Here is a 14,559-nt window from a genome sequence, read left to right on the forward strand (position 1 = left end):
TTTTAAAGACAGGATGTGTACACACATAGCTCCCACTTCCTCTTATCTTCTAATCAGCACAGAATTTCTCCTAAGGGACATGAGCACGGGGTGAGGACACACGCTCCCTCATGCGAGGCTTCCCCCTCCGCTCCTCCTTGAGTCTGACTTTTTTTTTTTTTTTTTTTTTTCCTTTTGTGGTGCTGGGGATGGAGCTCAGGGTCTCACACATGCTAGGCCAGTGTCCTACCACTGAGCACCACCCCCAGTCCCAAATTTTCTAACTTTCTTCTTGCAATAAATGAAAGATAAACCTCCCCTGTGCCCCAAGCATTTTAGTCCCATTTGTACATGATCAGTTTGTTCCCTTCTTGGAAAGATAATGGAACAATTTGGGATCTGGGCAGGGACAGGGTAGGAAGAGGTTCGTGTGTCCAAGGAGTCTGAAGTGGCTTCCTCTGTAATCTAGTAAGCGCTTGGCCTGCGGTGAGAGCGCATCTGGTGGGTTTTCCTCTCTGGGGAGTCCAGGCTTTGAAAGTGAGCGGCTTTGACACAAGACACAGCGCCCGAGAGATCTCATTCTTTGAAACATTGCAGCTCTGCTCCCTCATGGGTTATGTTCAGGTCTCTGTGCAAGAGCTGGCAGCTGTAGGGTCCTGGAGGCCTGACAGAGGAGCCAGGGCTGGAGGGACCGGGTGCTGTGACCGGGTGGACTATTGTAAAGAGTGTACATTCCATTCAAGGTGCAGTGAGCAGATGGATCTAAGGGTCAAGTATTTGTTCCCAGCGTGAGCATTCCTGGGCTTCCTGAGCCCCTGAGCCAGCAAGTGTGATGGCTGAGAGAATCCAGACACTGGGGACGGGCACGGAGCTCTGGCTCTCCAAGTGCAGCTGCTAGAGTGCACTGTGTCTGTGTGCACACTTTCTTCTATTATCGATGGTGCTTTTTTTCTTTAAAAGATTTATTTTTCAGTTTATTATTTCTTGCAGTGCTGGGGATTGAACCTAGGGCCTTGTACGTGCTAGTCAAGTGTTCTACCACTGAACTACATCCCCACCCTGAAATTTTTTTTAATTGTATAATACAGCGTAAATTTAATGTCAGATGGCATAAAACTTACACGCCTGTGAGAGTACAGCAGTGAAGATGCTTTCATGTTGCTATGGGGCCATCGCCACTGTCCATCTCCTGCACCGTCTCATCTTCCCCAAGTGAAGCTTTGCACCCGTCAGACACCAGTGCCCTCTTCCATCCAGTGCCTCATAACCACCCTTCTGCTTTCTGTGAATTTCACTAGACTGTACCTCCAGTGAGAGGAATAAGACAGCGTTGATCCTATGACTGGCTTCTTTAACTCAGGATCATGTCCTCAGGGTTTGCCCATGTCATATCGTCTCAGAATGTCACTGCAGGGTGTCTGTGGACACTTGTTAAGGGTGGATTCTTGGTGGCCCTGTAGCTCCTGCATGTGGTCAGAATGAGAGGGGAGCAGGCTGCTCTTTCTTGTTCCACTTCATGGAGCCTTTATTTCCCTCAGAGAGGAGACTGGAATTCAGTGTTCAGATCCTTCTTGCCAGCAGTCCCTTCTGTGCTGCCTGCATTTTAACTTTTATTTTTCTTGGGGTGCTGGGGATGGAACCCACAGCTTCCCACATGCTAGGCAAGAAGAATCTGACCATGAAGCTGCATCCCCAGCCCGATGCTTGACTGTTAGAGAGAACTCCTGTGTTTACAGTTGAAGTTGATCATTATTTGCTCAGAAACTAAAATCTGTTTGTTTTTGTCCTTCCTGGCGTGGGGGCTTCTTACAGGTGGGTGGGAGGGCTCATCTTTTTCTCCCTGCAAAGGCACCACCCCATGTCCAGGCGCCCTCGTGTGCTCAGGCAGCCCCTGGGGCAGAGCAAGATCCTGGCCAGCTGCTCTGTCCTGTTGACATTGCCCCTGGGCCCCAGGTTGCCAGAGAGCTGTTTCCATTAAGGCCTGAATTCACTTTGGACCCCTGAGGGGCCCAGTGTGCACTAAGATCCTAGAGCACTGTTAGCTAAGGGCCATCGTGGGTCCATGACCATTTTCATTTTCATTTGGCCTTGGGTCAGAGTTGGATTGGGATACACAGGCACCCTCATGGACTCTCATGGTTTATTTCTTTCCAACTAGGTGGAGGAAAAGGCGAAGTTTGATGGCATTTTTGAAAGCCTGTTACCTATCAATGGATTGCTGTCTGGAGACAAGGTCAAGCCAGTCCTCATGAACTCAAAGCTACCTCTTGATGTCCTGGGCAGAGTAAGTGGGCATGGGTTGGTTTTCCACATTCTTCACGGCTGCTGTCTTGGTTGTTACCATTCTCCCTCCCTTGGGTATACTTGTAGCTCCTCTGTGTACCATCGGGAGCTGACTGGGGATGGAGAACCTCCCACACTTGGGCTGGCTCAGGGCCTGTCACAGGTGCACCTAGCTCATGAGGAAGATGATGGAATCCTCCCATTTCATGGATGGGGAGGCAGGCTCAGAAGTGAAATTGCTGCCTACAGGGCAGGCATAGAGCTGGGCCTCTGCCCAGTGCTGTCCCCTTTCCATTGTGCTTTGTGGGCATGTTCATCATTTTTTTTTTTTTTTTTTGTGGTTTGTGGTGCTGGGGCTTGAACCCAGGGCCTTGTACATGCGATGCAAGCACACTATCAGCTGAGCTATATCCCCAGCCCCCATCTTTTCTATTTTTAATTACTTTTTTTTAACCTGTCAAGCTTAAGGTTAATGTACTTTCTTTCTTTTTTAATATGTTTTATAATAGATGGACACAATACCTTTATTTTATTTTTATGTGGTACGGAGGATCGAACCCAGTGCCTTATACATGCTAGGCAAGTACTGTAGCTCCAGCCCAAGATAAAGGTACTTTCAACTCTGTTGCAAATTTAGGAAAAATTTTAGACCTTCCTTTTTTTAAAAAAAAGGCTCACTTTTGGACTAGGGTTATAGCTCAGTGGTAGAGTGCTTGCCTTGTACGCATGAATCCCTGGGTTTGAACCTCAGAACCACATTAAAAAAATAAATAAAAATAAAAGATATTTTTAAAAAATTTATTTAAAAAAGGCTCACTTTTGGTCCTATTTAATACACATTTTGGGGGGGATACGGTTTCCTATTCCAGGATGGTTTCCTTCTAATAAGATTGGAGTTGTAGCCTGTGGGTTTTCTCTGTGCATAAAACTTGGTTCTCTGGACTCAGAAAAGACCACTGTTAGTGTTGTCGTCTCTCTGGATGGGATCTCTGCAGTGGGGTGGGGGAGGTTCAGACCCAGGGCAGAGAGGCCCATGTAGGTCCTACTGTGCCAGCCCATCCCAGGTGTGCCTCCTCTGGGTCTCGCTCCTGACCTTCAGCATAGCTGTGGGGAACGGCTTCACCGAATCACCTAAAAACACATATAGTCTCCAAAGCAGGTTTGTAGGCACCAGCCCAGCTTGGGTAGAACCTTTGTTGATACTTTATTTTGAAGCAGGACAGCCAGGGCCGGGAGGATGAAGGGAGCCCTTCGTCCACACATTGGCCATGGTGTGGATGTGCAGGGCCTTGGTGTAGTGGCCTGTTCTGACGTGGTGTGTGCCTTTATCTGGCAGTCCTTGCAGAATACCCAACTATGGGATGTAATTCCCACTACTGCATCGTCCCTGCTTTGTGCCCATCCCCATGTCATCGTCCCTGCTTTGTGCCTGTCTCCATGCCATCTGGGTCTGATGCAGCCATCTGTACACTCCCCCTGTGTGCTTGAGTTCACCCGTGCACCTGCGTGTGCATTCTCCTGTGGAATATGTGTTCATCTCTGTGTCTGTATGCGTGCTCTGTATGCCCAGGCGTTTGAGTGACCATGCACTTGTGCGTGTACGTCTGCACGCTTGCATTCCTACACTCGCTCATTCAGGTGTCCACATGCATCGCTTCATTTAATGAGCATTTTTCAGAGCTTGCTCTGGGCCAAACCTTGTACTGACCACTGGGAAGATGGGAATGAAATGAGAGCCAAGGAGGCCAAATAAATCCACAAAAGAAAGGTTAAATTATTAAAAAAAAAAAAAAAAAAAAAGATCCTAACCACTGAGGGCTTAGGACCCGCGGGCCCTGCGCTGGTGCTCTGTGGAGGAACTCATTGAACACTTGCAGCTGCCCTGTTATGGATGGTGGTGCCTCATTTTCCAGATAAGGAAACTGACCTTCAGGGTGATTGATAATCGCCCCCAGTCACACAGCAGCAAGATGTGAAGAGGGGATGAAGTACTGTAGTGGGCAGGGTGGGGCAGAGTGAGAAGTATGTCCCAGAGGCCTGCCCTCTCCAGTGGCCCTGCACTGTGCCTGCTGCAGCGGGGCTCCCTGAGGGGAGTGGTGGAGGGGAGGCCTGATTTGCTGAGCAGGGGGCAGGGGAGAGGTCTCTGCAAAGAGGTGCCCAAGATACTCCCTTGGGGCAAGGGGACTCAGGCAGACAAGGAGTTGAACAGTCGGGACACATGATAGCTTGGGTAAAGGCACAGAGGCCGGAGGCCGCATGGCATACTGGCAAGGGATAGGGTTCTCACTGGGCAGTTCTTCCCTTATGGACATTAGGCAAGCTTTGGAGACTTTCTGGTTGTCACACCTGAGTCCAGTGCTTTTGATCTTGTGGGGATAGAAGCCAAGGATGCTGCCCAGTAGTGTACAAGACTGTCCCCTCCTCAGAGAATGACCCAGCTGCAAAGGTCAGTAGTGCCAGTGTGGGGAATCCCTGGTCTAAGGGGAGAATTGTGGAGCCAGTGAGGCCTACTCAAGTCCTGGCTGCACAACCCAGTCCCCAGAGGTCAAGACGGGGTTGGTCAGAGACAGATAGCAACTAGGTTGAGAGAGCTGACTGTGGGAGGAGGAGCAAGGATGGGTGTTATTAGAAGGCAGGGCCAGGTGTATGTTCTGCTTAAGAGTGGAGGCTCGGCCTCCATGGAATTGGAGAGACCTGTGCCAAGTGTGCAGCAGTAGAAGTGGAGAGGAGGAGTGGATTGAGAGCCCTCTGTGGACTGAAGTCCCCATGACTGAGCACAGGTGAGGGGTGTGCTGACCCATGAAGCAACATGGGTGAACCCTGGGAGTCCACTTTGCTCCAGGCCCATTGCTGCCTGGGTTAGGGATGGGTACAGGTCCTGGAGGGCTGACTTGGCCCAGAAAGACAACACCTTAATTGTAGTCTTAGACACAGTCTGGAACCCAGGCCTGTCCACTGTCTTCAGGGGCCAAGTGGCCTGGCGCTCTCCCTAGCTTCTGTCTCACCATTTAGCCTTGAGGAGAGGAAATGAGACCCCATAGCTACACTAATTTAGTGCCCACAGCCTGCCCAGCCATGCACTTGGTGGGAGAGGGCTGGGTTGGTGGGAGTGTGCAGGGCTTGTGTTTAGGCTGGGGTTGTGGCTCAGAGGTAGAGCACGCTTGCCTCTAGCATGCGTGAAGCACTGGGTTCAATCCTCAGCACCATATAAAATAAAGACATTGTGTCCACCTATAACTAAAGAATAAATATCTAAAAAAAAAATCAGATTTGTATAACTTGAGCTGGGCATGGTGGCGCACACCTACAATCCCAGCCACTTGGGAGACTGAACAGGGAAGATCACAAGTTCAAGGCCAGTCTCAGCAACTTAGTGAGTCCCTGTCCCAAAATAAAAAGGGCTGGGGATGTGGCTTAATGGTTAAGCACCCCTGGGTTCAATCCCCAGTATCAAAAAATGAAATAGTCTAGCCTTGGATGACTGCATCATGAGGCTTGTCAACAAAATGAACACGGTGCAGAAAGGACCTGGAAATGAATAGTGCCTCATCCGGTGATGGCTTTTCAGAGCCACAGACTGGGTCTTGGATACATTGATTGCCTCGTCCTCATCTATGAGCTCTGTGGATTCAGAATCTGAGTTCTGGTGGGCAGGGCTTGCTGTCACTCAGGACCTTCATCTCCATGTAACCTTCACTGATCTGTCCCCTGCAGGTGTGGGATCTCAGTGACATCGACAAGGACGGACAGCTGGACCGAGATGAGTTTGCTGTGGTAGGCCCCTGCTGTGTCCCTTTCCCACCCTGCTGAGGAAGAACATGTGCAGCTCATGTCGGGGTTTCTGGATTTGATTTTCCTTAATTAAAAAAAAAAAAAGTGTTTATTTTGCCATAATTCCTGTTACATAGAAAAGTTGCAGTAATACAGAGAAGGTTCACCCCCATTCTCCAGTGTTACTAGTTTACCATGTTTGTTTTATGTTTCTCCTCCCTCCCATGTATGTCTTATTTAGCTTGTCTAGTCTATTACTGTTTTACTGGAGGTGAAGTTGCAATATGAGCTTTGGAGAAACACATGGAACCATAGCCACTGCCCTCCTCCTCCTCCTCCTCCTCCTCCTCCTCCTCCTCCTCCTCCTCCTCTCCTCTCCCTCATCTCCTCCTCCTCTTCTCCTTCTCTCTCCTCTCTTCCTCTCCCCCCCTTCCTCCTCCTCCTCCTCTTTCTCCTCTTCTTCCTCTTCCTTTTCCTCTACCTCCTTCCTTCACATCTTTGGCCTTTTTCTATAATCATGGGATTTATTCACTTACCTCATTTCATTAAATATCAAAAAGTAGTTCCTTGTAGTTAAGGATGATGCTTTAATAGATAGTAATTAAGTAATGCACCATGTTTTTTTCTATATATGAAAAAGTTCAGTTTGTAAATTAGGCACAGTAAGATTAATAACAATAAATTACAACAATATATTGTTATAAAAGTTGCATGAATATGGCCTTTTTGTTCTGGAATTTTCCGTGTAATGTTTTTGGATCACAGGTAACTGAACCCTCAGAATATAAAACTACAGATAAGGGGGAACTGCTGTACATAGACTCTGGCCTGACTGGATTTGCTTTGTGCTCATTTCAGTCTTGTGCAATTAGACAGATGTTCTGTGAACTTATGTATGGGACGGTAACTCATCAGAAAAGATTGACTTTTTTTTTAAGCTCTGGTCAGCTGGAAAGCATCCTCACAGACTGTTTGTTACATCCCTACAGCCCCTGGAAGGGTGGCCCTTCTCCTGTCCTCTGTAGCCTCCATCCTTCCCCATTGTCTCACTGGTTCTTGTTTGTGCCCACAGGCCATGCACCTAGTATACCGGGCCCTTGAGAAAGAGCCAGTGCCCTCTGTCTTGCCCCCGTCACTCATCCCACCATCTAAGAGAAAGAAGACGGTGTTCCCCGGTGCCATACCTGTCCTGCCCGCCAGCCCCCCACCCAAAGATAGCCTTCGCTCCACACCCTCCCACGGCAGCGTCAGCAGCCTGAACAGCACAGGGAGCTTGTCTCCTAAGCACAGCATCAAACAAACACAGGTATGGCTGAGCCCTCTGAGGTTGAGGTCATTCTGAGCAGAATGTACTATTTCTTGGGAGCAAGTGAAATTTATTATTAAATGTTGTTGTTATTTTTGTTTGTTTCTTAGGGGGTTACCAGGGATTGAGCTCAGGGACTCTCGACCGTGAGCCACATCCCCAGCCCTATTTTGTATTTTATTTAGAGACAGGGTCTACTGAGTTGCTTAGTGCCTCACTTTTGTTGAGGATGGCTTTGAACTCGTGATCTTCCTGCCTCAGCCTCTTGAGCAAGCTGCTGGGATTATAGGCGTGCGCCACTATGCCCAGCTGATGAAATGTTTTTTGCTTTTGTTTTTTAAATACTGTAGAGATTCAGAATTAACTTTCTTATTCACTTGAACTTCAGTAATCATCTCTTGGTATCCATGGGGGATTGGTTCCAGGCTCCCCAGAGGATGCTCAAGTTCCCTATATAATAAATATTAATACCTTTTCAGATGAGAATCTTTTTCACTGTACTTGGGAGTTGCCTGCTAGAGCAAACAACTGTTTCAAAAGTGGGATTCTTTTTGTGTGTGTGTGCGTGTGTTTTTAGTTGTTGGTGCCCCTTTATTTTATTCATTTATGTGCATGTGGTGCTGTGAATCAAACCCAGTGCCTCACACATGCTAGGCAAGTGCTCTACCATGGAGCCACGGCCCAGCTCCAGCAGTGGGATTCTTAAAAGCTGTAGGTGGAGCCAGGCATGGTGGTGCCTGTGCTCCCAGCTACTGGGGAGACTGAGGCAGGAGGATCGGGAGTTTGAGGCCTGCCTGGGCAATGTAGCAAAACCCTGTCTCAAAACAAACCACCCAAAATTAGAGGTTTCTTGTTTTAGCAAATGTAACTGCTCAGTGGGCTCTGAATAGAAGGGCACCTTTGAGATTGTCTGAAACATGCAAAAAAGAGAATGAGTTTATGTCTGGAATCATGTTTCATTTCTAGCCTCATTTGTTCTTTCAAAGAAAAAGTAATGACAAGCAGGTGGCCAGACACCATCCCACACAGCTACAGCATACGGCTAACGACAGTGAGACAGGGGTAATCAGACAGTGTTTTCTCTTGCTTGTGATGTACTTGTTAAGTATTCAGCTCAGGAGGCTCATTGCCAAGGAGCTGGGAGGATGCAGCATTGTCCCCAGAGATTAATGAGGCTTCGGAGAGAGCTGAAGGGGCTCAGTCACGGAGGCTCACCAGCTCTCCTCACTGCCCCAGCTGGTGGAGATGGAGGGACAGGACACCGCCGCTGCTGGCTGTTAATGAGCCCAGAGTCCTGATGGATCATTAGCTCCCCAGTCATGCCTGGGTGCAAGAAGCCACCCATGAAATTGTGTGTGAACCAAATTGACGAGGAAGCCATTAGGTAGGAAAGCCTGGCATTGGGAACTGCAGCCTTGCTGGTTTGAGAAGGCCCAATGCATGTGGCCTCCTGCTTAGCTCCATCAGAGGTTCTGCATGGCACCAGAGATGGCCGTGACCCATTAAGAACTAAACAGCCTACTTACCCCTACCCCATTCTGTTTTTCGTGTAGAAGCTTCTATCGAATCCTTTTCATCTGTTCCATTATAAATAAAGCAAGCGCGGACTCCTTTCTTTGTTAGAAGCTGTACCCCTCTGGTCGGCTTAGCCCATTGCTGCCCCAACTCTGAAAACTTAATTTCTGGTCTCTTGTGTGTTTATTTTTTGGTACCATTTTCTTTGCTTTTATTTCTCAGCCAGCCCATTCCTCCGACGGGCACCCTTTCCCTTGCCCACACGGAACGTGAGCGAGACCCCGGTGCATCCTGAGTGTCTTGAGGTTGCCACAGGAAACATGGATGATAAGCAAGTCAGTGGCCCAAGGAAGGCCCAACAGCCTTGAGAAAGCAGGGCAGGGCCCAGCCTGGGAGTGCTAGGGGCAGGGAGAAAGTGATCCTGTGGATGAGTCAGCTGGAAGGCCACCAGCGAGGTGACGGCAGAGCTGAACCTGACAGGAAGCCATCAGAGGACCAGCCTGTCTGAAGCTCTGAGTTGGGAGCACCTAGTGTGTTCTAGAAACAGGTGAAGGCAGGAGTCGGGTGAGCCCGCACAGGGACGGGGGTCGGAGTGAGGTTGAGGGGGCCATTTAGCACTTGCGTGAAATGTTTTCCAAGACAGCCTAGCACCTTGCATCTGCAAAATTCCCTCCAGGAGTTCTTACTAAGTATACATTTTGTCTTCCTGGCCAGGAAGCAAGTGGAGCTGAACTCACCTGCTGGCCCAGGCAAACCAGCCTCCCTGGTCACCCCACAGTTGTCCCCAGGTCATGGGGGCGTGCTGCCAACCCCAGCTGGACCTGTTTTACCAGTGGCCTCTGTGTGGGTAGGTGGGGAGGGTACCTCTCCTTCTGCAAGGACAGGGGCAACTGGTGGAATCACAGTAAAACGGACATTTCCAGGGACCCCCCAATTGACATATGCCCCCCTTCTCATCCTCTGGCCCATGACTCTGGCCAGAGTACCCCAGGGGCTTCCCAGCTCTGCCCTCTGACCAGATTGGGGCGAAACTTCTTTCATCCATCAGGGACTGTTCTCCTTTGTTTAGGTTCTGTCACTGTTGAACCAGCTTGAAATCCCTGCTTTTTCTAGGGACACACAGCTTCAAGGAGAAGGCTGTCCCATGTTGTTGGGTTTGTAACCACATTGGCATCAGAGTCTTGCCACTGGTGTGCCCCAAGGCCCCAGAAGGCAGGCAACAAGTTCATTTTATTGGTACAGCAAATACTGGAACTCTTGCCATCCCAAAGTTGTAATTTCTTAGGACCTGTGGGACATCCACTGTCAATATAGCCTGTCGGTCTCATCGTCACCTCTGGGGGATCCCTGGCTTCTGAGATGAGTTTGCTCTAGCCGCTTAACATAAGGCAGCATCTTAGTCCACTTCCTGTTGTTATAACTGAATCCTGCACACTGAGCGGTTTATAAACAGAAGAAGTTTATTTGGCACACAGAATAAAGATGGAGCCTGAGAAGGCCATCATGAGGGTACACGGTAGCACGGGAGGTCATTACTTGGTGAGGCAGAGCAAGCCTGCTAGAGAGAACTCACTTTTATAGCCACTCCCAAGAGAACCCAGTAATCCACTAATCCACGAATGTGTCTGTCCATTTGTGTGGTCATCCTTTCCTGTGGCTGTGACAGAATACCTGAGATAATCGACTTTTAAAGGGGTTTTAGTTTGGCTCACAATTTCAGAGAATTCAGTTTATGGCTCTTCAACACATCAGTCTTTGAGGGGCGTTGGAGATCCAAATTATAGCACCTTTCATGAGAGCAGATCCCTTACTACCCAGTCACCTCTGGTCCCACCTCTCAACACAGTAGCACTGGGAACCAAGTCCCCAGCATGGTGTTCTGGAACACATTTAAACCATAGCCAGCCCTTTTGTCACTAAGTTTCTTTTACGAACAGGTTGGTTGGTTGTGGTTGATCGGTTGCTTTGGTGGAGATTGAGCCCAGGGGTGTTATACCACTGAGCTGCATCCTAGCCCCTTTTTTATGAATTTCGAGACAGGGTCTTGCTAAATTGCTGAGGCTGGCCTGGAACTTGCAGTCCTCCTGCCTCAGCCTCCCAGGTCTCTGGGATTACAGATGTGTGTCACCATGCCCGTATTATGTGCATCTTCACAGCCACCCCAACTGCTCCACAACAGACCCAAGGCGGCATCCACAATTTACCTGGTAAAATGCCCCAAGTACAACCTCAGTCTGTCTTACCATCTGAACTCTCACTGTTTAAATCAGGTCCTTAGATTTTGATAGTTTTTGGTAAATTCCTTCCTATTAAATTATTCTACCCTCTACCTGAAACCCCAGGACTGAAGCCATCGGGGTAACATAGTGTGCTTTGCTTCCTGAGCTTGCTCTCCCAGTTCCCAATGCTCACAAAAGCATGGTGGTCGAGTTGGATGGTGAGGGTCCTGTTCATTAGAGGATGAGCTCAGCCTTGGTTCTCGGTGTCGGATACAAAGTCCTTCTCCTCCGTGATACTTCCTAACATCCTTGGGTTGTCCACGCACTTTGAGAACCCCCCTCTTGTTTTTAGTGGGATGTGTATTTGTTTGTATGTATTTATTTTCATGAACAGGTATTCAGTATGATATTTACGTGCAGCGTGCACTGATCGAATCCAGCCACCCTTTCCCATCCCTCTGTTTCCTCACTACCCGGTCACCTCTGGTGAATTTGAGCAGTTGGCATGAGAGGCCCCACCTCTCGACACGGTAGCACTGGGAGCCAAGTCCCCGGCATGGTGTTCTGGAATACATTCAAACCTGCTGCTGTTTCCTGCAGCCGAGGAGTCACTGTTCTGTTTTCATTGACTTTTGTTGGCTTTTGCATCCTCAACCAAAAGAAGTACTTCTGACTGGTGGCTCAGGCATTGGCTGGCAGTTTCTTCTAAGAACCAAGCTCTGGGCATCTTTCTGATCTGTCCCTACAGCAGCAGTGTGTCCTTTAGCCTGATTTCCAGTCCTTTTCCTCCTCCCCTGGACAGTCTGGTGGGGTGCTGGTTCTCATGGCTGTTGCTGTACAACTGAAGGGCAGTCGGTAGAGGGTTTGCCTCCGTGGGGCCGGGCTGGAACCCAGAGCCCCACAGGCCGAGGCATCATGCGCTCTTCGTGGGCCAGCCTCCAGCCCCAGTATCAACTGCAGCCAGCCCCTCCTTCTCTGTGGGTTCTGCATTCAACAACCACAATCAAAAACAGTCAGAGGGCTGGGGAAGTAGCTCAGTTGGTAGAGGGCCTGCCTCGCGTGCAAAGGCCCTGGGTTCATCCCCAGCACCATCAAAAAAGAAAAAAGAAAAAAAATTTTCAGAAAAAGAAAAATTGTGTCTAACTGAGCAAGCACAGACTTTGGTTTTCTTCCACTATTTCCTAAAACATGCAGCATGATGACTGTGAGGTGCCATTTACGTAGTATTGAGTGTGGCTTTGAACTTGTGGAAGAAGTGTGAGGTTACACCAGGATGTTGTGCCGTTGTATATGGGAGACTGAGCAGCTGCAGGTTGTGTTCCTTGGTTCTGAGCCAGGCCTCCTCAGGTACAGAGGGATGACCATTTTTTTTTAATAAACTAGATGAGGCAAATGTTTCTAAAATCAAGGGCAGAGATGCTGTGAGCCCGACATAAAACGATGGTCTAAGGTGTGAGGTGACATGTCCGTGGGAGGAGCCTGCTTCCAAGTGCTCTTCCTGAGTGCCCTGGAAGCCTCAGTCGGGACATTGGCCCTGGCGGAAGCCCCGTGGCAGTTAATTTTCTTAAGCAGAACATGAGCAGTTGGCATGAGAGGCCCCACGTGCAGCAGGGCTCAGCCCAGGGCTGTCATCCGTCTTATAGAACAGACCTCCGAGACAGCACAGGTGCTGGGGTCCTAGTGTTCGGCCCCTGTGCTTGTCTGGGGCCCAGCGTCTCCTCACCACCACATGGTTCCCCGAGTACCTGCCTGTCCTGCACATATGCCTCGTGACCTGTCAGTGACATGGGTGCTGATACCTGAGCAGGGGGAAGTCATCTTTGTCATCTTGGAGTGGGGTCAGGGACAAAGAAGGATGGTGTGCCAAAGCCAGGGCCGTGGGCACTGCCAGCTCCTGGAGACACTTTCTCAGGCAGAGAAGCCAGAAGACCAGCGAGGTGGTGTGGGGCCCAGGCAGGTTCTTGAGAGATGTCCTTCTACACTGGGTGCTCAGGAGGGTCTTCTGTGGCCTGCCTGGAGTTCCTCCTGAAGAAGGTTGCCAGCTTCTCTTGCCACCCAAGTGGCAGGGGTGAGGGCTCAAAGCAGATAAGCCCTCTGGGTCTTTACCTCCTTTCAGGTGTCAAGAGAGCAAGGGGTTGGGCAGACAGAGTTGCTGGGGACTTGGTCAAGCCAGCATCCACCTCCCTCGGCTTCAGTTTTCCCCTTTAGACAGGATCCTCTCTGCTCGGTCATCTCCTGGAATCCTGAGTTGAGTCTGAAACCAAGTGTGTGATTGACTGTACTTGGATCATTCCAAAGTACATATCAAAAAATATGTGCTTATAGGTCATAGACAGCTTCCGAGTTAACCAATATTAAAAAACCATTTCAGCCAACAGTGACCTGGGTGGTGCCGGTGGCGGACAAAATGCGATTCGATGAGATCTTCCTCAAGACTGACCTGGACCTGGATGGCTATGTGAGTGGTCAGGAGGTGAAGGAGATCTTCATGCACTCGGGCCTCACCCAGAATCTTCTAGCACACATCTGGTAAGGGGAAGTCATAGCTCTGGGGTAGCTTTGGGGGTCCCTTGGGAGAGGACTGTGCTGGGGGAGAGGTGATCAGGCTGTGGTCAGGGTCTCCAACTCAGCGCAGTGACCTGTGTGTGGCCTCATGAATTGATGGGGTCAGGTGAAGGGTGAGTGTAGAGACTCCGCTCCATGCTCCCCGGTCAGCTCCCTGTCTTCCAGAGGGGGGCTCTGTGGGTGCCCTCTAGAAAGCTCTCTGCTTGCACAGCTGGCTTTATCACCACAGCCAGCTGTGGCCTCGGCCACACCTTGGAGGCACAAGCAGTAGAGCTCTGGAGGCTCCAGTAGCACCACACTGGGAGTCAGGCCTGGGCCGCCTCCCTAGGAGTCCTGCTCTGTAAAGGCCAAGCCTTGGCTTCCTGGGGTGGGTGAGCCAGGGAGACACCTCAGCCTGGGCCTTTTAGACACCAGTAAAATGCAACAGCCCCTTTATGATCCTGAAACGGATCCAGCCCTGTCCCAAGACAGCAGCGGCGTGCCCTAGCTGCAGTGTAAAGAACAAGGCAGGGAGAGCAGCCTGCAGTGTGTATTGCAAGTGTAAAGGACCTACTGATGGGAAATGGCAATTAAATCCTGAACTAGAGTACATGTAGCTTGGGGGCAGGGCGCTTACCTAGCATGCCAAAACAAAACAAAATAAAACAAAAATGAAATCATGAATGCGCTCAGATCAAAAAGGAAGAAAGCAAGGAAACTTCCTTTCAGGGGGTCAGTGGGGGATAGAGCAGGAGCAAGGTCAAGAATAATCACAAGGAAAGTTAAAATGAGACTCTAGATTACGGTGCAGGTGGCAGAGGGGACAGGCAAAGTTGATGTGGAGGCAACACACCAAAAGGAACTACGGGCAGCCACAAGGATGGAGGCTCTGTCTCCCTCACGGCCCCTCTCCGCCCCGCCCCAGGCAGGTGGTGTCAGACG

At 49.8% G+C, this 14,559-nt stretch overlaps 1 protein-coding gene across 8 annotated transcripts in view; it reads left to right on the forward strand.

Annotated features, from left to right (window-relative positions):
* Positions 1-14,559, forward strand: part of Eps15l1 (epidermal growth factor receptor pathway substrate 15 like 1) — a 103,013-nt gene that overhangs the window by 36,500 nt on the left and 51,954 nt on the right. For all 8 annotated transcript variants that reach the window (XM_076846662.1, XM_076846671.1, XM_076846653.1 and 5 more), the window contains 4 exons: positions 2,138-2,263; positions 5,977-6,036; positions 7,106-7,339; positions 13,445-13,602. In XM_076846662.1, coding sequence (XP_076702777.1) covers positions 2,138-2,263; positions 5,977-6,036; positions 7,106-7,339; positions 13,445-13,602 — 578 coding nt within the window. The remainder of the gene's footprint in view (positions 1-2,137; positions 2,264-5,976; positions 6,037-7,105; positions 7,340-13,444; positions 13,603-14,559) is intronic.

This window comes from Callospermophilus lateralis, chromosome 1 (assembly GCF_048772815.1).
Source record: "Callospermophilus lateralis isolate mCalLat2 chromosome 1, mCalLat2.hap1, whole genome shotgun sequence".
NCBI classification, from domain to species: domain Eukaryota; kingdom Metazoa; phylum Chordata; class Mammalia; order Rodentia; family Sciuridae; genus Callospermophilus; species Callospermophilus lateralis.